Source organism: Myiozetetes cayanensis, unplaced genomic scaffold, assembly GCF_022539395.1.
Source record: "Myiozetetes cayanensis isolate MyiCay16 unplaced genomic scaffold, myiCay2020 scf7, whole genome shotgun sequence".
Classification (NCBI taxonomy): Eukaryota; Metazoa; Chordata; class Aves; order Passeriformes; family Tyrannidae; genus Myiozetetes; species Myiozetetes cayanensis.
Window position 1 is genome coordinate 36,186,030 of NW_026087964.1, and position 26,502 is coordinate 36,212,531.

At 34.7% G+C, this 26,502-nt stretch overlaps 1 protein-coding gene across 2 annotated transcripts in view; it reads left to right on the forward strand.

The window, feature by feature from the left end:
- SPOCK3 (SPARC (osteonectin), cwcv and kazal like domains proteoglycan 3) overlaps positions 1–25,974 on the forward strand; it is a 165,817-nt gene extending 139,843 nt beyond the window's left edge. Inside the window, exons 7-11 of one of the 2 annotated variants that reach the window (XM_050338303.1) lie at positions 5,938–6,057; positions 15,391–15,612; positions 21,956–22,018; positions 23,163–23,300; positions 24,250–25,974. In XM_050338303.1, the coding sequence (XP_050194260.1) occupies positions 5,938–6,057; positions 15,391–15,612; positions 21,956–22,018; positions 23,163–23,300; positions 24,250–24,422 (716 nt within the window). In that variant the 3' untranslated portion in view covers positions 24,423–25,974. The remainder of the gene's footprint in view (positions 1–5,937; positions 6,058–15,390; positions 15,613–21,955; positions 22,019–23,162; positions 23,301–24,249) is intronic. The other variant, XM_050338304.1, reaches the window with a different exon arrangement.
- The last annotated feature ends 528 nt before the right edge of the window (positions 25,975–26,502 follow it).

Genomic DNA, 26,502 nt, shown 5'->3' on the forward strand with positions numbered 1-26,502 from the left:
GGTACTTCTTGCAGACTAAAGAATTAGTATTGTCTTATTTAATTGCAATGTTTATGTAATTTCATATATTTTAAGTTGAAGGTAGTATCTTGACACATAATTCTGTATGTTGTAGTTTCTACTATTATTCCTGCACTCAGAGATCATTGTTATATTTCAATGTGACGTCTTAAAAACTGTGAGGACACAAAAAGATCAGATTTATTTTATGAAAATGTAATTTAATTAAAATAGTTTTGAATTCTATGAAACATTAATCATGAGCAGAATGTCAGTATAGAACATTAATTTTCAGCAGTAAGAATAAGCAGCTGCAGTTCCCTGATACGGTATCTGCAGCATTTATATTAATTATCTCATAACATAGACTAACTGAAGTAGAAAATTCATTATCTTTAGTTAAATAGTAAGGAAGTCAGAATGCTTTTATTTGTTAATTTCAAGGTATCTTCCAAAAATCACTGGCCTCAGAGGTAACAGATGGCTAATAAACATCATCTTATAAAAAAAGAAATATACATATGAAAATTTTCAGTTTACAGCCTTAAAAAAAAAAAAAAGAAAAACAAACAAACAAAAATACAAAACCAAACCAAACTGTTCTAACTGTACATATGGGACTGTAAAAAGATGACTGAAATGACTGTCCTATCCTTTAGCTATAGGTTTGAAGAGATTTTTGTCCTTCTATCAAATGTATTGGGTTTTGCTACTGTGTTTCTTTTTGCTTTATATTACTCATCCCCTTTGTGTCAGATGATGCAGAGCTAGAAATGGTGCCCTATATTGCAGGAACTGTAAGGTCACTTGTATACATTTCTGAGACATTTAGAGTTAGCCAAATGGATCCTAGCCCTTATTCTGGAGCCATCAATTTTCAATTCAAGCAATATCAGTTGCTCGGGGCTAAATTTATAAACCTAAGCAGACTGGCAACCTTCCAGGGTACTGATGCTGAGTAGGTATGCTCGTTATAACGTTCCAGTTTACTTCAGTAGAGACTGTCTTTAAAGGCAGCACTGAATTCTAATGGCAGTATGAGGGTTACTGTATTCTGAGAAGTACTTTTAAATGCAAGTGCTGGAACTGCTATTTATCAATGCATCTCAGATGTTTAACATTTACTGTGCAGTCATACAGTAGTACGTGAATGGTAGGTAATGCACTGAAAGGTATTGGACTACATAAGCATCAGCTGTGCACTGCACTAAATAATCCTGCTCAGTTCATTCAGAATTGCTGCTGTAACCAGGTTTTGGGATGTTGAGCAATCCTGGAAATATAGGTGCAATCCTTAAGTTACAGCATCAGGAAATACTCTTGTACTTTTCAGGGAGAACAGTACAGAGTTACAAGGTAGGTGATAGTAGCATATTTTGTTCTAAGAGGGGTAGTCTTTCATACAGTGAGGAACCTTCATGTGAATTGCATGATGGTCACAGGACATGAATGACTGGACACTGTCCTGAGCAACCTAATGTAATTAGACCTACTTTTAGCAGAGAATAAGACTGAATGACTTCTGGAGTTCCATCTCAGCATAAATTCTTCTGTGATTCTGTGGTCATATGCAGTGATTCCACATAGAAAAAGTTTGAATGGTAAAAAGTCTTGCTTTAGCACGCACTGATTGCTAAGTTACCCATCTCACGTGGTGTAATTTTTAGTTTACTCTAAGAAGTGGTTGATGTGTACCCTGTTCTTCAAGTTGTCCATATGCTCTCTTTATATTTACTTCTTGGTTATTTTATTATATACATGAATTCATGACTATAGTTCTGCCTGATTGAATGTGATGGTATGTGCTGGGGATGACCTCCTGGTTGTAGGGGCTGTGTTTCTTGAAACGTGGGAGAGAGCTGTGTGACAAGCACCACCACATGGTGCAGTGGTGGAGCACCACATTGTGTCTTGGAGGTTTGCCTTCTGGTAGGGCAGGGTGCTTCACATCTCACGCTGAAACAAAGCCTTAATCTTTCTCCTGCAACTTAATCTCACTGGCCATATCGTTAGTAAATCACAGTTTTCAGGCAGACTGGCCATGAGTGGATTCAGGAATGGAAGTGTCTTATTATGTTAGGTTATATGAAAACTTCCGGAATATTCTGGCAGCAGGTCACAAAAGAAGACAGATCAATGGCTGAGTTCTACACTTAAGTTACTGCTGTAAACTAATAATTTCTTCAGGTTTGTATAACTTCCTTCCTAACTGTCAGACCTTCTGCTCTTAGAATAGAAGATGGAACTGAGGTCTACTGCTGAAAAAGTCGCTGAAAGTATCTCTTTGCGAAGTAAACAGGTTCAATCTACAACCTTACCATCCCCTATAGTATTGTGAATGATGCTACATATGTGTGTTGTGTTTATTGCTACCTTTTTTTTTTTCTAAATCACTTTTTTGACCCTTGACTTAGCAAAAGCTACTCCTTAATACAACAGTACTTCAGTGTGCTTATTATGTCAATGTCCATTCAACACTTACTAATCTACAGATAATTTTATATATCTCTGTGTTTACATAAAAAATAAACACTATTAAAAATAACTTCCTGTAATGTCAGGAAGCTAAGACTCTTTAAATATGTTAGGGAACTCAATCCAATATGCTAGTCCTGAAATATGTTCTGCATGTCTTTATAGCTTTCAGTAACGCTATTTTTACTTCATTAATTAGCTTGAGTTGAAAGGCACTAAAATAACACAGACTGATACAGAATTTTCAAATATTTTACTTTCAATCACTAAATTATATTCAAATGTCAACACAAATCATAACATTTACTGTATGTGAAAACAGATTGAACAGTTGGTTTCATCTAACATTTAAATAATATTTATCATAAAGATATTTCTTGATTAAGTACCTATAAGTTTTCAGATGCCTTCATTTTTTTCATAGCCATAGATGTTGGTTTTAGGAGACAGTCTCATTGTTCAAAATGAGAGGAGACTCCAGTAACCTTTGAGCTACTGACTGCATACTACCTCGTACTAATTCTCTTAGCGGCTACTAGAACTGATTGTAATAGGAGGATTGCCTTGCATTGTCATTACACAAAAACAGAAGTACTTCTAGACAGATTTAGTACTTCAGAATGGATTCATGTGATTTAATATGCATTTTTTGATTACTGTCTAACCTTCTACAACCTTTACTGTCTGTCTTTCGCCATGAAAAATTCATCTCCCAGTCCATCAAGTGAAATAATAGTCCAAATAGATCTGAATTACCTCATCTTGACCTATTTTAAATCAGTACAGACCAATTCGTACAATAATTTCAGTACCACGTGTCTCTACAAGCTCATCACTGGGATGAAAAGTCCCTGAACATATTCTAGAATTTATCAACCTATTCATTAATATAATTTTTCCTCATACAGCATAACCCTCAGCAAACCTGTTTCAAAGGCAAATAGCATCCTAGTGAATGGATTGGTAGGTTGATCATCTGTGCTACAGAATATGAAGTTTATTCACATAAATCCGCTGGAGTTAAAGTGAAGTGCTGAGGCAGGTACTGTACTGAGACAGCATGCAAGTTAGAAACAAAGCCAAATGTGTACATTATCAGTAAATATACCTGACATTTTTTGTGTCTTAAAGACATTACTTAAACATAACTTGAAGTTAACGTTCTGCACCCCAGCTTCTCTGAAAAACAGTTGTGTTTGTGATAATGTCTGGATCCTGTTCTCCACCTCTTACAACTTCTGATGACTTTCTACTTTTTAGACAGGAGTCTTTATATCTGTTACATGTTTTTTCTGAATGTTCTTGAAAAGTTGAACAAAACTTACTCCTCTCCCTCCTTCTCTTCTGACCTCCATGTCTGCAGAGCTGTTCCTTTCATATGTTCCTTTCACTCCACTCCTCTCTGTCTGCAATTACATTTGCATAGTAACTTTTTTTAAAATTCTTCAATACATTAATCCGGAGGCATTACTATCATTCCTGATGGGCTCAACCTTGGCCAGTGGCAGGTCCATTCTGGACCTGGCTGGCATTGGGTGTGTCGGACATGGGGCTTCTGGCAGCCTGGAGCCCCCTGCTACCAAAACCTGGCCACACAAACCCTGTGATTACACACCTGTAATGGGAGGGCAAATTATAGAGAAGTAGGGTGTCCCAAGTTAATAGCTGATTCTTTGTGCTGACCTGTCAACTAATTGCAAGGGTTGGTAAAGGAAGGCGCCATTTTGGCAAATGTAGAAATCTCACAAGTTTGAATTCTGAGAGGTAGTCTTGGTTCGGAGACCATTTTCATCTGATCCTTTTAATACAACATTTTTTTGACTACACATGCCTCTTTATCATGCGTTTTTCCCACTTCCCTATCAAATTATCGAAAAAAAATTGTTCTATTACACAAGAGAAAAGCACAAATACAAGTTTTATTAAAATGTCCATTCATAGTATATGCAAATGTATGTACAGATTGCGCCTAAGTCTTTCATGGATAGAATCAAAGTATCAAGAGAGACTACATAATCAAATGCTTACATGCTTGCAGTTGTACAGACATTGATAGTTGCTGGCACAATGACACGTTTCAGCCTTACTCTAGAATACAAATAGGTGTTTCATGGTGTAGTTCGATTTAATGAAGTGCTGAAGGCTGTGTCACCAAATGTATTGGATTGCTACATAATAAAGGAAGAGTAAGCTGAACTGAAGATTTATTTTCAAGAGTGTCACTATGAAGCTCTGCAAACTTAGGTATGAACTCTTCAGATTGTACCTTAGTCAGTTACTGGTAGACCCGTAGAGTGATCCTGATTTGGATGTGATAACTGCTGACAGTGACAGTGGAAGGTATTTTGTTATCTTGGGATAGATACATCGAGTACTCTTTCCATTCTTTTTCCATTCTGCTCTTGTCATCTTCCAGATACTGTTACTTCTCTTGTCTTCTAGCATATCTCAAGCACATGAGAAAATAGAGTTCTGGGAGGGATATCTTTTATCAGCAAGCAGCTGTACACTTGCCAGTTTGCAGTTAGGTGCTCACGAATTTGGCGTGTGAAACTTCATTCAATCAACTAAGATTGAATGAAGCACACTCTTTTAAGCACTTTTGCTGTCAACCCTATTTCCCCTTTTCATACTTAAGCATAGGAGCCCCTGGTGGTCTAGTGGTAAGGGCGCGGCGTTGTCACCGCCGAGGCCCGGGTTCGATTCCTGGTCAGGGCCACTCCCGGGCTGATGGAGCTCGTTAACCCTTAAAAAGGCAACCCATCTACGTCCTAAGGACCTCGCTGCCACCGTCCAAGCTCGCTTGGCCCCGGCAGATGAACCTTAGGATTAAAGGGTGGGCTCAGTTCCGCGCACACTGTGTCTCACCTAAAAAATCCAATGTGCAGGCTGGAAGGTGTAAAGACCTTCCCTGGATCTTCGCTCGCGAAGACTGGCCATTATTATTACTTAAGCATAGAGGAAAGCAAGTTGGGTGTTCTTGCATTATATGCCTAAATTACATCTGTGGCCTGTGCTGGTTAGACTTTCATTAGTATTGACTTAATGAACATGGAAATGAAATGCTGAAAGACTGTCATAGGTGTCACATATGTAGGTGTAGACATACACTAATCTACAGTAAGATGTGAAAATATCTATGCTGGAACTGTTTATAGAAGTTTGCAGTAGTTTGCAAAGGAAGTTTTTAACTTCTAGGTGTATGTAGTTTCATAATTCCTTTATACATCAGGCATTTATTTCTGAGGACCTTAATTGGGTTTGGAAGACATAGCTAAGCAGTACAACTGAATTTTATTAATTAAGAAACCTGTGGAGTTTGAATTATGTTTGAATTATTTTGTGTTCTTTGGTTTTTGTGGAGGTTTTTTTCCCTTTTTTTTTTATTTTTAGCATACTTTGAAAAGTTCTATTTAGCAGCTTGGAGAAGAGTATTAAACAGCTCTGCATTTTGTTTTTCAGTGTGCAGTGACCTGGAATTCAGGGAAGTAGCAAACAGATTGAGAGACTGGTTTAAGGCACTTCATGAAAGTGGAATTCAGAATAAGAAGACTAGGATTGTTCAAAGGCCTGAAAGAACCAGTAAGAGATTTTTTACTTGTCTTATTTGATGTTTTCTTTGATTCTTTTCTACTTTGGTATTTCCATTGCTAAGACTTGCCTTGTTCTCACCTGGTTTAAAGAGACGTGTACGGAATCATAACTTTGGGCTTTTCTAAAGTTAATTTCTTACTTATGGCTTAGTACTAACAGACAATGTTCACTTTAAACTTCCAACATTATTTAGTAGGACAGCTGCTATTCAGAATGCTTTTATTTGTGAATGCTATCAAATTGAAAGAAAAACACAAAGGAGCTGTAATTATGTGTGACCCATTGTTGCTAGGTGAAGCCACTGTAGGTGCTGCTAAAGAAAAAAACACAGAAAAGGAGCTTGTAAGTAAAAATGGAATTTTCAAGGATAAACTTGAAATTGGGAGAGACTCAGGAGTACTAATGAAATGGAAACAATAAGGGTCATAATTTGTTTTTAACCCTCTCAAATACTTAAATAGTTTCTTCTCTTGTGGAAAGCAGTAAAACTTTAAAATGTAATTATCAAGGAGCTTATTTAAAATAGCAATTGAAGTATGCATTAATAGTTTCAAGAGTGATGTCCTACTGTGAATCAGAGTCAAATTAGATTTGATAAGCCATAAAACTGTACTTTTGGTTAATATGAAGAGCAAACTATGACACTTCCAGTATATGTTTCACAGAACTTGGCCACCACCAGCTTCTTACTTTACTTATTTTATTATTAGCTTTTTTTGAGTATTTGAAATATTTTTTTAATTATTTTTCTTTGCTTTTGTTTGATTACAATTTCTGGCATTACTTTCTCTTTTTTGAAGAAATCCATTAATGTAATTTCATTAGAAATATCATTGTGTCATTTGTTCATCTAAGTATGATGAAGTGAAAGCACGAAGTTCTTAAGTGTGAGATTTTACCCTTAGACATCTTTTTTGGCCTTTTTTTCCGTGGTGCACACAGGTGGTATTAATAAGACCTATGATCGATACTTGAGGTGGTCAACTGTGTTATGATGTAATATTTATTTTGTCACTTGTTTGTTTGCAAATTTTTATAATAGCAATCAAGGACTGTATTTAGACTTAAGATCTAAGATTTTAATATGTGTGACTAATAATGCAGGAGTCTCTTGAATTTTTGGATCTTGTCAAGTTTGGAAACCTTAATGTCCTCTCCTTTGACAGTGTAAAGGATCCGCATATATTTTAGGGGGTATCTGAAATTTAAGGCACAAGTTAGATTGGATCCTAGTCTATCGTTTTTTTTGAGAGATAGAATCAAGAATTGATTTGGATGGCTAAAAATAATCTTTGTAGGGCTCTTTTTCATCAGCAGGTAAGAAAGTACAATCTGTGTGGAAAAATCTGTTTCCTGTGCACTGCTGACTTTAAATTCCCTGTCAATATCATGATGTCAGAAATGTTTGACTTATGTTTGTATCATGGTACCAGAAATTGGAATGGTGAATGAAATATTTATTGCTGCCCTAATTCTAAATTAGATGGAAGTGTGATGATAGGCTTTGGCATGTTCATTTTATTTTTACTAAAACAAAGTAAATCAAATTCTAGAAAATGGTTACATGTGAGACATTCAGTTTGTCTTTTCTTTTTCTTTTCAAAATGAAAAATCCACACTGCCTCACATAAACATTTGAACTATATGATAACTGTTTAGAGATTAGTGTTTTACTACTCTGGTCAGTTACTCAAACTGCATATTGGTAATTGGGAAAAAATATAGCTTTCAGATAAGAAAGATTCCATTTGTGCAGTATTTATTTGATTTTATAAATAGCCAGCATTTACATGATTGTATTAATTTGACAGGCTACTGCAGAAAGGCAGTCCATCTATAGACAGAAAGCAATGGAATGAGTAGATATTCAGTAATAGTTTTTTCCTTTGCAGATTTCGGGATGCACAAATTATCTTAAAACTGGTTTTGTTATTGCAACTGTATGTTTTTTCTAGTATGTACATTTCTGTGCTTCAGAATTTCTCATTTGAGGCAGCACAATATGTATCTCATCTTATGAGGAGTTAGTATGTCTGTTGTGTAGAAGGACATCCTGTGTCACTATGTCCCTGTAAATGCATAAAGAAATAAGAAATAATGATAACCATTCAACATGGTAATGTCCTTACTAATAACATGAAGCAGTTCTTAAAATTGTTCTTGAAGAGCTAATCTCTTGAGTAATATCCTCTAAGTCTCTCTCTGAAGTAATAGGAGGTCAAAGACTTTAGGCACATTGATGCACAAACATACCAGAGCTGTCCAGCCCCTGTGTTGGGGATGTTAGAAAGCTATACCTACAAATAAATCTCACAAAGAACTTGTCATGTATAATGAATTTATACTTACATATACACATGAGACTTAGTGGTCTGTACAGAACAATAGCTATGACAAAAAAACCCACCTGAATGCAACTTCCTCTTTCAGTGTCCTAATTATTCTAGCAAATCCTTGGAGTTGTTCATTACCCTTGGGGAGTTAAAAATCTGTTTTGGCACCTTTTCCCCCAGGCCTTCCTTTATTCTTGTCATAAAGTTCCTTCCTCACTGAAAAACTGAATTTAAAAAAGCAATTTCTGACATCCTTTCTGCTTGTCTGTTTGTGTTTAGGATTTTTCGTATTTCATTCTCTCTGGTGGCAGTTGGAACAGGATTTATTAAAAGACTTAGGCACAGTCCTTATGACCAACCCAGATGTGGTGCAAATGTGTAGTGCCTTGCTGGAGTTTTTCAGAGTTGTTTCAGCTATTAAATAATCCACATTGGTCCATAAAATCATTCATATTACTTCTAAGCAAATCAAACGACAGTGTTTAAGTTGTTCTGCTGGAGCCATCAATATCCTGATAATAAGTTAAAAATGTAAGGTGCCTACATTGTTGTGTTTTTACAAGAATAAGGTAATTTTGTTTTACTGACACGTATTTTTTTTTCCCAAAGCTAAATCTTATTAGTAATTCAGACTAGAATATTTAAATGGAATATATCTAGAAGTATAATTAACATAAATGCTATATAAAAACTTAAATCTTTTCCTCAAACCATTTGAGGTCTAAATCAATGACAAAGGATGCTCTACCATCATACTGCAGTAATATCCCCATTATTTTTCCCATATGGATAGGAAAATATGGAGTTAAAAAATAAAGTGACATTTTATATAGCTATTTAAATTCTATTAAAATATTGTTCTATTTCTGTATTAATTTTGTGTGATAAAACACAATATTAGTGTATCGTATACAAAGCACAAAAAATACCACAGTCCCACAAATATTTCTGCTAACAGGCAGTCTATTTCTGAAGAGTACTTGTGCACTTTGTCATGTTAGAAGATGAAAGACCAGAGGCCAAAGGTAAAAGAGAATATTCTTATGTCTTGGAAATAATATCATTATTTGGAATCTAATACACTAATAATTTTGAAAATAACATAAAAATACAAGTAATCTGAAGTGAAATTACTTATAATTGGCTTGTCTAGAACTAGCATAGTGAGATATTATTGGACTAAAATTGACAAATCCCCATACAAACCTGGAGCAGGAAAAGACCAATTTTGTAAGGAAAGGTAAATAAAATAAGCAACTTCAGATTTTTTCTTGGAGGTTTTTATTTCTTTCTGACTATCTTAAATTCCTTATCCATGAAGAGACAAGCTGACATTATGCAGTGATCAATTACAATTCCCTGATCTTCATTGCTGAAGCATATTTGGAAATCTTGAGGTACAGACAGAACTTGTAAGCAGAACAATAAGGTTTTTGTTACTCTTGTCAGTACTCTTCCTTATAGTCGCTGTACAGTTATAAGAGCTAGAAAGAGCTGTGGTTTTAAACAGCGTTTTTGACGTCTTCAGGATGCTGACTGCGTGACATTTTGTCTAATTCCTGAGATTATCTCAGAAAATGTCACCTAAGCTCCACTGCAAAGTTGTACAGGCTGGCAACCTGAACCATAATTCTAGTTTGCTAGAAAGAAAAGGTTCTTCTAATGAATTTCTGCATGTATCAGGTTAGCTTATGCAAAGACATTCTTAATGCAAGAGTCTGGAAGAAGAAATTCATCATAGAAGTAATTCTGACCAAGGATTTTAATTAATTCATCTCTACTTAAAGTTAGACTCTGAATGAACTAAATTAGTATTGTTGACTGAAGTTGGTTTTTACTCTCTCTTTTTTACAGAATTGTTCTTATACACAATGAAGTATACGTAGATGTTTATTATAGCATTTTATTTAATTTATTTCTCCTCAGATATCTTCTACTTTTCTTTAACAGTCACACCTATTAATAAAATGGTCAATAGGGTGTCCCAAATAATACATTTCATCCTAACTCTCAAGATATTAGGAAACTGATAGCCTCCAGCAAGAGGATTCATCATGCTTCCCCTTCCCTCTCCCCCTCCATAAAGTTCTTTAAAACACTTTCTTGAAAAGGAGAGACTTCAGGATGCAAACTGTTACAGGTGTTTAAAGGACACTGCAGCTGTGCTTTATTTCTTTCTCTTGTACATTTTGTTGTGAAATGAGAGTCAGCTTTCCTAGGTTAATCATAATACCTTTGGTACCTTCCCCACGTACCATGTTCCCCAGGGCCAGGAGTTGGTCTTCGATGATCCCTGTGGTCCCTTCTAGCTCAGGATATTCTTTATTTCTGTGTCTTGCCCTAACTCAGCTTTAGACAGGTGACAGGCATTCACACCTACCTAGTCCTCTTTATTTTAGTCTTTCCTGCTCGGGTCTGTCCTGATTACATTAGGAAGGAAAACATTTTCCCAGCTTGTAGTCAGCCTGAGCTGTGAAATGCTGTTAACTGAAGATTTTCTTCAAGCCCAAATATTACAAAAATCCATTACAATTGAAAACCTTCTTGCTGTGCAGCTTGCACGTTGAACAGATAAATCCATGGTCTAGGTCACAGTTAGGACTCCGGCAGAGTGCACATGTGTTTATTCACGTGTGATTTGTCAGTGTTTTTTATTGTTCCAGAGAGTGTACTGGCATTGGAAAGAATCATGCACTTTTTGATGTATTAGATAAACAATTTCTACATGATGCAACACGTGAGCCCTATGTGTGTATGTATGCTGTTTTGGTTTCCACATGAAGTCAAAATCTATCTTCCTCAATATACAAAAGTATTTGTTGCTTGTGTCCTTAATAAGCAAGCAAACAATAGTTTGACCTCAGAAAGCAGATTATATTTACTAAGAGTTGAAATTCTCTCCTGAGAAATAAGCAGAAACAGGAGCATTTCTGTTGGTTCCTTTTGAGCAAATGTTTTGAATGCTTAGTGTGTAAGACATGGAGGAGGGCTATATTTCTTAATAATTTTTCCCCTGGGATTGTTTTGGCCAAGGAAAAGAGCTTAAGCTGAGACTTCACATTTTTCTAGACAGTGTTCAGAAATAGCTTCATAAAAGCTCATTTTATTATGGTATATGGAAATAGATTTTAAATAAGTGGTTAAAATTAGAGAAAGAGAAAATCTTCTTTCATCATTTAGGCATCTGAGCAGCATTTTTTGCTCTCCTTGGTATAATGTCCTAGTAGTTCATCATTAAGAATAAATTACTATCATTCAACATACCAATTCATCCCCCTTAGTTTCTGCTTAGTGTTTTTTGTCACAACTGTGAAAAATGTCTAAAAACCAGCATTGTAGTATATTATGTGTAACTGGGGCAACTGACTTCCTAGTACTAGGCCACGTGCTGATTTTTTGGTTCTTAGTTCTGTATCACCTGACCCCTTCATGTGTCAAACCACATTAGCAGATGTTAAACTCTAGATATGTACCTAATTGCTTTTCTGTCCCTTTTTCACAAGTATAACATTTTTCAGAGTGACAGAGAAAATACTTCTAGATAATCTTAAGTTTGGACAGTTCCTTAAAGGTTCTTTTAAAATGAACCAAGAATTTTACTTTACCACAGTATTCTCTAAAAGAGTTGATAATGTGGACATGGAACTGAGAGTGATGATCTTTTTGTGGTGTAGCAGTTCTGTAAGAGGTGGACTGCTCCATTTTATTTCTAACAAAACTGCTTCTATCTCTGTCAACACATGTCTGGCTTACCTCTGAAATACTTGAGACATTTTTATTTATTTCACCAAAACTAGTATTTGACCTAGATTTCAGATTTCCTAGATTTCAGTGACTGATGGTTGTGAAATAGTTTGGCTTGATGAAACAAGACAAACGAAAACTAAGAAGATATGTGATTTTTCACTGTTTAAACACTAAAGATGTGTATATCAGAGAAGAGGGGAAAAAATAGTAAAAACAACAACAAATATACCTAGACTATAAAGGAAAATAGAAACTACTTCAGAACCAGATTCTGAAAAAGAAACATAAACTACTTTCAAGGTAAAGCATGATCAGTTTTAGAAATTATTAAATCAAACAGTTATTTAGTAGAAAGCTAGACCGCATGACCCACAGTGCTTTTTCTCCAGCATATGATGCTATTTAATAGATAGGTTATGACAGCTTTAATAAATGTAAGCTTTATTTTCCAGGCTTGAAAATAGCATAAAAAATTTCTTATATGAAATGTTATTGTTTAAACTTGGTTTATTAGTTCTGATGTACCTACCAGTTACAATAAATTGCTGTTTCTGCGAAGAGTATGTCCTTAGCTATGACAAATGTAATAGAGGAAAGGCTGGTGAGACATTACTATTAGGCACACTTTTTAAAATATCTAAAAACTATATAGAAAGAAGTGAGAAAAAAAATGAAGAATAGGAACAGAGGATGAACTCCATTCAGTTAAGGATGAACTCCTTAACTGGCTAATGCCAGTTAAGGGAATCAAGAAAAAAATAGGGATAAAGTCTTACACAATTGTATAGTATTGTTCCACCCTTAATGTAGTGATGCATACAGCCTTTGAAATGTTCAATGTTCTTTCACTACTCTTCAAATAAATTTATTTCTTTTTGGAGTATAATTTGAAACTGATTGAGAAGTAAAATAAGCAGTTGTTTGGGTTTTCTTCTGTTTTTCCTTATTTCCTTATTAAATACATAGTGCTGTCTTCTAGTGTCCTAAAATACAAAGTACTGTATGATGTGAGCTTTGCCAGCTTGGACCGTAAACACTAATTTAAAGATACTTTGTCTGAAGCTTGAAAGTGATGCTTCTTTCAATACGTTTACACTCAAAATTCCACACGCAGATGTATTATCTACGGTTACTTACTTTGTCCCACAAGATATACCTGAATACACCCTTGAAGTGGCTTTTATCTTATATTCCCATATAGCTGGCATCTCATTAATTAAAATCTGTCTCCTCATGGTTGCTCTTTTTCTACCCCTTCTCTTACAGTTTGGTGAGCTGGCCAGAGTGCTAAATTCAGAAAAAAATTGTGAGCACAAGAATAAATTCTCCTGTCATGCAGGTACACAAAAGGCAGGATAGGTGACAGTTTCATGTCAACCTCTTTCTGAATCCAAGGTCGTGAGGAGGATCTCTAGCTAAAAGCAGGACTAGGAGAGAAAGTGTTAAGAGGCCTTCAGGAACAGAACCTTATAGGTAAATAATGTTATACTGAATATTTAATCTTAAATAAAATGTTTTAAGATGAAGGAACCTTCAAGAATTTTTCTAATCAGAAACACCTGTTGAATAATTTGATATCTTTTACAGATAAAGTTGAATAACACATCTACTATATTATCCTTATTCATTCTGTTGGGTCCTCGTTGCTTTTCATAATACACAGAAAAGAAGTTTTGTCTTTACGTGTTAATAGGGACTGGAGAGGAAGGAAGAGAGAGGTCATTGGTTGAATGCTTGGCTATGTTTTTAAATTGTGTTAAACTCATGAAAAATATTATAAATATCAAATGGATGGCTTTTTTTTTTTTTTTGCTTTTCTCTTCTTTCTCTCAAACAAAAATAATAATTAATGCAACAGATCATCAGGGAACAAAGCAAAGTGAGATCATCCTGGTGAAAAGTCATAATTAGTTTAGGATTTCTGGGGAAAGGGGGTTTATGTGATGGTCTAGCTTCCACAAGGAATTTTTGATACTATCAGCTTTCTTCTTTTACTTTCTGAAGTGAAAGCCATAGTATGGATATCTACGTTCTGCCATAGTATGGATATCTACATATGCAGATATGTATGTAAAAGAAAATTTACTGACTTCTAAATACAGTTACTGGGTTATCCAAGTTAACCTGTTTTAGAAGTATAGAAGTGCTTTTCAGATTTCTCTAATGCTGTCAAAACAACAGCAAAGGCAGGCAGGCTTGATTTTCAACAGCAGCAGAAATTGAGAATTCCTGTGTGCTCTCATGTCAACTTTTCTATAGCCATATCTACCAATCTCATTTTGACTTAAAACTTTCCAGACAAATACTGTTTAGTAGCACTAAATCTCATTCTATATTAAGATATATACTTAAATGCCTGGCCATATGCATGAGCCATAGCACATGAACAAGGAAAAAAGTGTGTGTATATCGTATGCAGCTCACATCTTCAACATAGGTGAGAGTCCTGACGGTTTCTGAATTTCTTATTCATGTCCATATGCAAGTCTGCATGTATTTTAAAGTTCATGTAGGAATCACAAACATGAGGTCTGAGCTCTGGATACAGGAATAATTAACTCAGCCTGTTCCAGCTGACCTTTTCCCAACCAATGATTTAGGAAGTTGCAAGCTCTATCAGTAGGTCTGATACTGGCAGCCAGCTGCTCTTAGCAGTCATCTTTTCCATGGCCTCCTCAGAGATAGAAAGTACACTAGGTAAAGATAAAGTACAACTTTCAAAGCATTGCTGACGCTGACTATCATGTTACTTTTTCACAGATTTAAATGTATATTGATGGAACAGAAAAAAACAACCCATGGACTCCAGCAAGTTATCTGGAATTTATTCTCTTCTTAGTTCTCTTAACTTTGCAAACCATTTAAGTTTCAGTCTCCTGATTTATAATATCACCTAAATTCCTTAACAGAATTATTTTCCAGGAAATCACTGTAATTCATTTATTAGCATACGTAATGTGTGTGCTATAGTTATGACATTTGACAAGAAAACTTCTATTTCTAAATGCTTTGAGACTGATGATGGGATTATTTTTTTTTACCAGGTTAATTTAATGACTTTTAAATTGAGTCTGACATACAATTTATATATAGTATTTCAATAACCTACACTGTGTATGTTCTGTATCTGTGTGCCACAGACCTGTTGCCATGATGCAGCATTCTTTTGTTGTGGCTGAGCTCAGCAGCTGCTCTATCTTTCTTAGTATATAATTTTTATTATTTTTGTTTTACCTCTTAGGATTTGATACCAGCATTTTGCCAATTTGCAAAGACTCCCTTGGCTGGATGTTTAATAGGCTTGATACGAACTATGACCTGTTGCTGGACCAGTCGGAACTTGGAAGCATTTACCTTGACAAGAATGAGCCGTGCACCAGGGCGTTCTTCAATTCTTGTGACACATACAAAGACAGTTTGATATCTAACAATGAGTGGTGCTACTGCTTCCAAAGACAGCAAGGTAAAAGATGAGAACAATCTGTATATGTGTATGACTGACCTTTTTGTTGGGCTTCATCTTTTTTTAATATATTAAGAAGATTACAGTAAACTACAAGCTCTTAAGTGCTTTACAATGAATTTGTGTTAAGGTTTTTGACCTATGGTGAATACCTAAAATGAAGTAAAAAAATCACGAACAAACGAAAAACCCCAACCCAAGCTAAATGGAAAGGCCTGCTAAAAATTGACGAATTCTAAATGAAGTGCAAAACAGCAACAAATGCTTTTACAGCTATATTGTTCCTTGTGCCAACATCCAGTACATATGCAGAGAGAACATAATAAGGAACAAAATTACTTAAATTATTTCTTTCACAGTCTACTTTGCCTACATTATAAAAGAAACTTTTTCTTATTGCTAATGTAGAGTATCTTAATGTTCTGTGAGCCTAATAAAATAGCTGAATGAACATTATAGATAAAGTTATTTCCAGTCATTTGGATCTAAAACCAGTAGATTTTTATTGCCTAGTTAAATATCATGTTAATGTTCTGATGTTATACAAATAAACACAGCCTATAAGCATTATTTTTCTGAGGAGTATAAAAAATTTTAGATGTAGGTGAGACGTCACGTACGTTATATAATCAAACTATTTATAATGTATCAAGAAATTTACTCATCAGATATTGTCTGAAACTGGTCAGAATTGTCCCTTCATTTCTCTTACTAACATGAGGGAGTTTTTTTAAAGGATAAATAGCAACCAGGGTTTAAATTTATTCTGCCAGTAGAGGACATAAAACTGATTTGGTGGAAAGTTTGCAAAGTCAGTTCAACATTTTGAAAATTTTAGTATCAGTTTTTAAATCTCACTCGTGCCCTTGAAACTTTCATGATAAATTCCCATTAGCACTCAACGTGATTCTGATTTCTTTGGAAACAAAGGTTTCTATCATGCCACATCTACCAGTGGTAAATCTAAATAAAAATAAAGCTGTATTTCTGTAGATAAATACCGAATAGCAGATTTCTTTTCTTTGGTAACTTTGCAGTTAGAAAGTTAACATTTAAACTTTCAAAAAGCCTTGTTTGTTTCATAGTAGAATAATAATTTTGGCTTTTATTTTATAAGCATATATGTACTGCTGACAAAATACACAAATCAAAAATAACCCATGCCAGAAGTAAAGTAGTTCCTAAAGAACATAACATGTTTTGTTCGGTTGTCTTTAAAATAAAAAAACCCACCACAATAATTTCAGCTTAATATATAAACAACTTTGGAGAGCAGCATAATTCTTTTCAGTTGCCAGCGAAAGTACAGCACAAAATATGTGGCCTAGTATGGTCCAGAGTTTTTCTACCAATTTATATAATGCATGTACGATATAACCAGGGCATTAAGAAAACACTTCCATAGATTAGTTTCAGGTAGTTTTGCATTCTATAGCCTATAAACTGATTTTGTCTAAGATATTTGCTCAGCAGACTGCTAGAATCTGAGGATGGTATTGTAAAAACTGATCTAAATGCTACAGAATGTTATTAATGGTACCCCATTAGATTTGACTTTCATTGACACTGATTCTCCACATTGCAGAATTGAACATTATCAAGCTTTCCTTCCTGTTTTTACCAATTTCCTCACTGTCTTGATAATGGTGTTGAGATAAGGCACTGATGTTAAACAGATTAGATAGACTTTGATACCACAGTGTACGAGCATATAGTAAAAAAGATGTGTCCTCAACATTTTAAATGAAGTGAAATGTCAATTTCGGCAATCCTTGCAGATTACACATGCACTTCATCCTTCCAAATTAGCACTGTCATCAAAATCTGTTTTCTCCTTTTTAGTTGTGAGGAGAAAAAAGAAGCCTGTAGTCTTATTTTGTCATGTCTTATTATTAGCTCTTGCACAAGAGTCTGAGTCCTAACTCCTAGTATTAGTAACCCACTGAATTCTCTGTAGTTTGCAGTGTTTTGCTAAAACTTTTGAATATATTCAAATTTGGTTATGTTTTACTTGATTGAACAATCTAAATAAGGCCTTTAACTAAACCTTTGCTATTAATAACAAAGGGATGGCAAATAGAGAAATTCACTGGCTTCTTTCTGATGTTTATCAAAAGAGGTTGATATTAGCAGAATGCTTCGAACCATGTAGAGCAGCTTCCTGTATTCATTGAGCTTAGTAGCTGCTTTCTGGGCAGATCAACAGCACTTCTACAGGTTTTACAGCACTGTTCTTGATTAACAGTGTTCAAAAGTGAGCACAAAATTTAGTCAACAGTATGTATCATAATGGGATAGCAATTTCATTGTGCTTTTTGAAAGCACATAGTATTGCTGAAGTCGTTATCTGAGAAGCCCTCATGGTCTTTGGTCTTAGCTTCATGGTGCAAGACTGTCAGGATCAGACAAGTACTTGCAACTCTTCTTTCATTCTGCTTGAGGTATGCCATGATGCATTACACTGCATTAGACCCATTACTGCACGTTGCTCATGACTTCTAGTCAATATAAGCAACTTCTTATGAATACTGAAGTCAGATCCTCCTTCTTGTGGAGAAGATGATCTTCCTGTAGTAGCTGTCCTGCCTTGACTAATGCTTAAGACTTACATACATCTCAGTGATGCTTATTGCATTTTTTCTTGTCTTCTTCTGCTTTAAATGTAGTTTATTATTTCTGAGATATATCCAAGACACTGTAATGCATTTCTACAATACGTAAAAATCTGCACTTTGCTGGTGCTCTTTGCAAGTCTTCCTGTGTGTTTTAGTTGCTATTGCCCTCAAGTTTCAGCAACAATTCGTGTAAGTGCTTCAGTGGCCATCTCTAGAACTTGTTTTCTTAGTTGTTTGATGCTAACTGGTCACTTTAGTGCTTGCCTAAAGGCTGAGGCCTTTGCAATGTCAGCCTTTTAATAGGTTAATTTTTTTTTTCTGCCAGTAATTCATCATTATTGTAGTGTTGTTTTGTGGCATCACTGATCCAGAGTAGAAGAGCACCCAGTTTTGCTGGAAATATTTATACTTAGCACTGAAGTATTTCTGTACTGCAGGCTTCTGCATGGATCTATTAGTCCAGCACTTTTCTAGATGCATTTTCTTAGGGGCTCTTCTGTCTGTCATGGCTGGAAGACATCATCATGACTTTAAAAACCAGTCCATCTTACAGAAGAATAATAATTATCATGATTCGTATTTTTCAGTCTTCAGATTGCAAGGACTTCAAATGTATTTATAGATGGTTATAAGGGAAGGTGTATCAAGATAAATGATGATCATAAATGAAATCCCCTGAAAGAAGTCTAGTGTTGAGGCTTCTGATCCCTAAAGTTAAAAGCCTTGGATGTCCAAGAACAATTACAACGCTTGACCACAAGCCACAGGCAAGAAATAACAAGGCAACCTAATCTGCAGTGGACCATGTTCCAGAACCTAAGGGCTCTGCCAAATATTACCTACTTGATATATGGAAAAAACACTGGTTTGTATTTGAGTAAGACTGATAATTTCAGAAAGCTGGAGGCTCTCTGTGCGGGTAACAGCTCCTTCGGACATGTCTGTAAAAAATAAAAGACATTCTTTATAAAATCTACCAATTTTGCTCCAGTTGCTCTGTTAATGTGCCATTTTGGTAAACCAAGGCTTAGTTGTGCTATCCTTGAAGCACCTCTTGACATAACTGGATATTGATGTCCCAAGGGACATAATTATTGTTAATATTATTTATTACATTAATAATATTATTATTATTATCATGGGATACTCTGGTGTGCATGAGTACTTGGAGCACTGAAGAACTGTGGATGGCTGGTGTTACGTGGTTCATGAATCACTCATAATAATGCAGTGATATTATCAGAAAGACAATTCCTGCCACATCTGTAGAAGTAGATTAAGGATGAAGATAATTAACTCCATTATTTGTATTCAGGTTATCAGAAAGACTGATGTCAGATTAATTAATATTTTGAAGGAAGCCACCACACTGATTTTTGTAAAGATATTTTTTCTCCTTGACTCAGGACTGACAGAAGTTGTCCTGTGGCTCTCTTACTGAAATTAGTTCAGAAAAAGCTTTTCAAACTTAGAAACTAACTGGAAAATAAAGAGGAAAGCACTATCATTTGGGGGAGAAGAAAAAGGATATGCTATGGACCAAAAGGAGATGGTTGAACTTGTAGCCTGCCATTCTCTTTGACAGTTTTTAGCACCAGAGTGATTTAGTATTGTTAAGAGCTTTTGCTGCTTTTATCCTGAGAAGCAAAGCTTAAATGTGAATCTTGAAAACCTAGCTTCTGAGAAGAAGCGAGTTTTGGGTAAGTAACTTTCTGCCATGTTACCTCTTGGTTAGTTGTATTCCTTTTTGTAATTATGCAACCAAAGATTTATAGCTGTAAATGAAGATTTTTTTTTTTCTTTAGGCATAGTCCATAATTTTTAATTTTCCACATATGGTCACATGTTTAGATCTGTGTTTATGATTTAGGATTTTTTTTTCATGGAACAAAATAAGGTGTTTTTTTCCTATTTGACTAGTTCTTCTCCTTCAGTATATTTCCTTTCTCTTTTGGAGGATAGGATAGACTAGACTAAACTAGGTGGGAAAGGTTCTGTAACATAATCCAACTGTTAACATAACACTGCCAAATCCACCCCAGTCCTAGATCCTTCTAGCCTGTGATACTTGTATGATAAATGACTGTCATTTATTAGATTAATGATAACGGAAAATACCTTTGTTTTAAGAAATAATTGATCCTCAGAATGTTGTAGAATTAAAAGTTTAACTCTTTAACTGTCAAGAAAGACAGAAACCTTAGTTTTGAAAAGTAAGGAACATCTCTGGCAAATAGTGAGCATGATCATCACCAAACCACTTCTTATAACAATAAAAAAAAAACCTTTATGTACCCTCAACAAATACTCACAGACTAAATTCTTAAAACCCAATACCCACCCAGTGATGTGAAATGCCAGTGATTTTTCAAGATCACACACAGAAAATTGGTTAGTTGTCTGGAAGGACAACTCCTGAAAATTTGTTTTGGCACTGAGACTCCAGTGAACAGGACTTTGAAAGTGGAGCCTACTTTTAAGGTCTTCACTTTAAAAACAATCATCATAGATTTAGTGGGAAAAACCTGGCCCACCAGAATTGAGGCCACTGGAAATGTTTATAAGCTTCTTTAAATGTATTTGGTATGTAAATGGTATTTAAAACATAGAGCCAAGAGAAATTAACAGCCTGCTGTCAGTAAGGGGCTATTATGATCTTCTAGTTTTTGTTTACTCTCTTCGATAAGAGCTCATGAATAATACCAAATGCTTATTGGTATATCTAGGCTGTGCCAACCAAGAGGCTCTGTGTTTACCAGAAATATATTTTTGATCCCCAGTTCCTCTAGGCATTTGTCACCAGAGGGCCCTACAGTGACTGGGTTTTAGTCTTACGTGTGTTATTCATCAGCAAGCTAGGCTAGTCTTACTCATCTTTAAACTAACTCAGAAGACTTTTTTCTGTTTGCATGGAAAAAAAGGGAGCCTACATGGCAAAGGTGTATTATAAATTATCAGAGTCTGCCAATATGTAAAACGTATTTAGTATTCATGGCATGCGAGATTTTGTCTGGGAACAGTATAAGATAAAGATGTATGTGAGTAAACTCAGTAATACCAGTGCTGATTCAGAATGGGAAATGCTGTTGTGCTAATGGTCTAATGTAGTACATGATGTCAGTGTTCAGAGATTAATTAGTACTTTACTGTCTTTGATTCTTTCATTTATTCAGCAGTAAGGTATATACTACATTCATGTCTTATTTTCTTCCCATTCATGGGGCATACTGTGATTTCCTTTAATGGACAGTAGAAAATTAAATTATTCAAAACTGGATTAGGCTATAACTGCAGAATGGAAAACTGAATTTTAATACCTGTTTTACCTTAGAACCATCCACAATTTGGTCAACATTTTTAAGTTGGTTTGCTGAACATGGGGCTTTGTATCTGTAAGATCCAGTCTTAAACTGTTGCCATAGAACCACGATCTTGCAGACTTCAGTGAAGAAAAAAAATCTTTATTTTCTTAGTGTAGTATGTGAAATGCAAAACTTGGACATGACTTCTAACAAGGGCAAAAGGGAAGAAATTAAGAGCCATCCTTTTTCTAAGCAATACATGAAGCAAGCTTTATAGTTAAGAGGCTGGACTGATCAAATAGCATGTGATGGACTTGAGATCAGTAGTTAGAATGACCTTAAAATATCGTAAACTTTGAAAACTTAGTCCTATGCTTTCTGTCCTAGATACAGTGTAATCTGTTTAACATTTTTATGTCATTTTAGACCCACCTTGCCAGACAGAACTCAGCAACATTCAGAAGCAGCAAGGAGGAAAGAAGCTCCTAGGTGAGCCATAGATCATTCTCTTGAAGGTTTTATTGCTTACATAAATAAGCCTAGTGAAACAGCAACATAAAATCAATATTAATCCAGTGAAGATAGACCACAGTAAATTTCAGCAACAAAATTTATGAAATTTTTGAAAGCTATTAAACTTAGTTTTATTACCTTACCTACCAAAAGATCTTATGTCTGTTTTATTACCCTGATAGAAGGTACGTTTTTACAGTTATAGAGGGGACAGTCTAAGGCACTCCTAAATTAGTATCTCTGCTGATCCTTTAACTGTAATATTCTTTAAGTAATTGAAATCTTTGTTGTAAATCAGTTTATACTGTATCAATATTACTGAAGTGTAAAATCTTCCTTTTACCATTAGCCACTGTATAAAAGCTGCAATAAAAGGCTTAGCCCAAAGCAACCAAAACTGTATTTCTGCTAAGCATGTTTCTAAAAAGAACTATACACTTTCGTATGAATGTTTTGTTTGTTGTGGTATCTGTTTTGTCCAACTGAAAACCAGTGGATTATTCAGCCTTAGACAAGTCACTGTCTCACAAAATAAGTCCCTCTTTTACATATAAATACAAATTTAACATTCATTTTTTTACAACTGTTGGTGTGTTACACTGCATTTGTCTTCTGTGGTGAAATAATCAAATATTACTATGTAACTAAGTCGTTTGTAAAATACGTATTAAATACAATTAACTCCTTTTAGCAAATTGTTAGTCCAGGAAGCCTGGCCCTTACTATTCAGATTATATGCCCTCTCTGTACTCTGCAGGTGATAGAACTTCCCATTCAGGAGTGGTTTCTACATTTGAGCCTTTTCCCCAGAATACAGTGAATATCTTGACCAAGACGTTCAGGAAGAAAGGAATGTGTATCACAGGACCAACAAAAAATTTAAAGGAAGATTGCTCACTTTATTTCTTGAAATCAGTCCAAGACTGCTATGTGTTATTTACCCTCCCACATTTGATAGATTGAGTCACTTTCTGCTAACTGAATTTGGTAGAAGTAAACCAGTCAGTGTAGAGTCTGGAATGATGAAACAGCTAAAGGTAGTTGCTTTCCGCTGTAATTGTTACATTGGCCAAAGGGCAGATTTTAATACACTTATTCACTACACATCTGTATGTCGCAGGGCAGTACATCCCCTTCTGTGATGAAGATGGGTATTACAAACCAAGTCAGTGCCATGGAAGCATAGGGCAGTGCTGGTGTGTTGACAGATATGGTAATGAGGTAACAGGATCCAGAACAAATGGTGCAGCAGAATGTGGTAAGTTAAAAACCCCTTTGTGCTATTCGCTTTAGAGGTGTTATTCCCTTTGATTGCCAACCAGGTTAAATTTCTTCAGTAAGAACAGATGTGGGACCCAACTACGTGGATTTTGATGCAAAAAATAACAGTCTATAATTTGTTATTGTTATTATTCATTATTTTTTGGAACTCCTGTCACTGGAGTCAGCTATTAATAGACCCCTTATATGTGTTTGGCATAGTGTATATAAATCCAGGAAAAGTTAATTTTCTAGAGCAGTATTAGATAAGCCCCAGAATGTTTGATGGAATTCCTTTGGGTAATCAGCATGCTAGTGAATTCAATTTGACTTTTTTTCAGTTTATATTTGAGGGAATTACCAAAAGTTTTTAGCACACTAAATCTTCCCTTATTTTTCCCTTCCCTACAGCGCTGTAGTTTCTTCCAAGAATTCCCATGTCACCTTTATTTGCTGTTTATTTGATTGAAAGATGAAAAAAAGTTGGGTGGTTTTTTTTTTTTCACTTCTTCTCTAACAAAAGAACATAGCCTGAAGCAGAAAGTAAATTGAAGACAGTATTTGAGATACAAGCTCAGGCCTATTGTCCAACTAATCCAGAATCCTTTCCAGATGGACAGTTTGATAGATATGTAAGAACTGAACAGTAATCAGTAGTCTTTACTGTCATCTGTAAGTTGGACTTAATTTTTTTCAGTTGTTCACAGGATTCATTATAGTTCTAAAAATCCATAAAATTGTTTCCTTTTGTTAACATTGAGAAATTCATTCACTATTGGAATGGATTTCTTTTATGACAAAAAAATTTTCATAATTTTTTATATTTTATTTTTATGTGACATGCTGTAGTTGTCCTGAAAGTAAATATTCAGTATGCTTACGTAAAATACACTGTAAATACATAGTGGATCTTGTGAGTCTTTTCTATAACTATCATACCTTTTTAGCTGTCGATTTAGAGACTTCAGGTGATTTTGCCTCTGGCGATTTCCATGAATGGACAGATGATGAAGATGATGAAGATGAAATAATGAATGATGAAGACGAAATTGAAGATGATGATGAAGACGAAGGAGATGATGATGTTGATGATGACGATGATCATGATGGGTATATTTGATGATATTAGGGGGTCCATGTATTGTACCTTTCTAAGTTTCACGAGATGACATTTCATAAAATCCCTTTGGTCTCCGTGATCCAAAGGGTTCTAACAAATATGTATATTTTGTATGATTATTTCAAATATTGCAGCTGGAGTCATAGACTTTTTTGTTTAAATAAGAATAATTATATTATGTGCTTTTGAGTTTTTAAATGCCGTTGCGCTGAAGAAAACATAATGGAAGTCTAGCCTGAAGAAAAAAATGTTATGTGCTACTGGAAATATAAATGTGCAAAACACAGTATAAAGACAACCATTCTCTTTAAAACTCTGGTGAAAAAATATTTGCCCTTACTTGGAACTGTGCATATCCTCTTCAGAACATATACCATAACTCAGCTTAAGTTCTATCAGTGTTTTAGGCCTTGAAGTCTTTGCAGGTTGTCCATATTATAAATCAGAAGTGTATTGCAGTAGAAAAGTCTTGATACACAAGTAGCTTCTCACCAGCCTTTAATTAATCAAAGGTATGGAGAAAAATTATCAGGAGGGAAGACTAAAACAAAGCCCTCTGTTGGGTTTGCATTTGTAGTTACATTTTTATTAGGAAATGGCTAGATTACTGAAAGGATTTTTCAAAAGCAGTAGCATGGACAAGCATCAATTCTGTAATTCTAAAATTTTCTTACCCTTTTTTTTTTCTTTTTTTCATGTCAAGACTGTATCATTATTTACTCAAACACTGCTTCACCTTTTGTTGTTTCTCTGTATTTCTCTCTAATCAGATTAGCATAAAATATTTACATGGGGAAAAAGATTTGCTTAAAATTGTATTACCTTTATTACCTATATGACTGTATTTCAGAGTATTGTCACTTGACCCAAGGTACTTTTTAATAAATGTATAATGATGTTTTTTATTTTCTTAATTCAGGAAATAGTTTCACTCTTTATCTTAATTCATGTCATTTTCTGTTACTAGTGCAGAAACTTAGAGAACGTATTGTAAAGGTGCCTTGCAAAATAGAAATAGAGAGGTTTTAGCATGCATACCAGTATAGGATATTAGGCAATAGCTAAGCACACCCGATTACCAAATTAATACCAGTATAGATACTGCTGCTGGAATGAAGAAAATGGATTATTTTAATTTTTTTCCTATTATTATGTAATTACCATGTGGACTAGATTATACTTATTGTGTAGAGTAGCACTTAAGATTTGACTGTAGAGAAAATTACTTTAATCACTGTATTTATGTTAGCATGTTAATTAATTGTGTAGACATTTTGGGACTCCATCATCTTCATTCATATCCTGTCTGTTGCTTTCTGCCCACAATAAAATTGACATGACCTGTATAATGTATTACTACAGGTTGTAGTTTGAAAAATTGATCACTGGTTTCCCATTGTTTATTAAAAGGAAAATCAGTTTCTTATTTGAATTAATTTCTATACATTAAATACTAAATCTAATGTTTATTCTATGTAATATTGAAAAGTATAATGCATTTTCTTTTTTACTGTTTCTGTATAGTTTGCAAAATAAAGACTCTTGTAACCAACCCAGTGTAGCCCATTATTTTGAATTTTTGCATAGTCTGAAATTTTGAATCAGGAAGAATTCCACGTTTCAGATACATTTTACCTATTAAAATATGTATTTATTTGAATAATACAATTTATAAATGTTTTATTTCCATTAAAGAATATTTGACTAAGACAAAACCTATAGCAAGTTTTTGTTTTTCTGTAATTTTGTTAATTTTTCTCTAGCTTTGTTATTTACTTTTATGGCATTGTCTTCATTGCATAGTAAAGAGAGATATTTCCTTTCAAGCTTTGTTATAATTTTTGGGGCATAGTTGTATTATTTTCTTAAATAAAAATAGTTAACAGTTTACGATTCTGGCAATGGGATTTTGTTAGAGGACAGTTTCTTAGCACTGAAATTAACTGATATAAAAATTGATTTTAAATAAAGAAGCTAAAGAAAAAGTGTTGTCATTATTGGCTGATACAGCAAGTACTGTTGTGGAGGGTTTTTTGATGTGATAAATGATCATTAGGTGACAAACTGAAAATGCATTTTA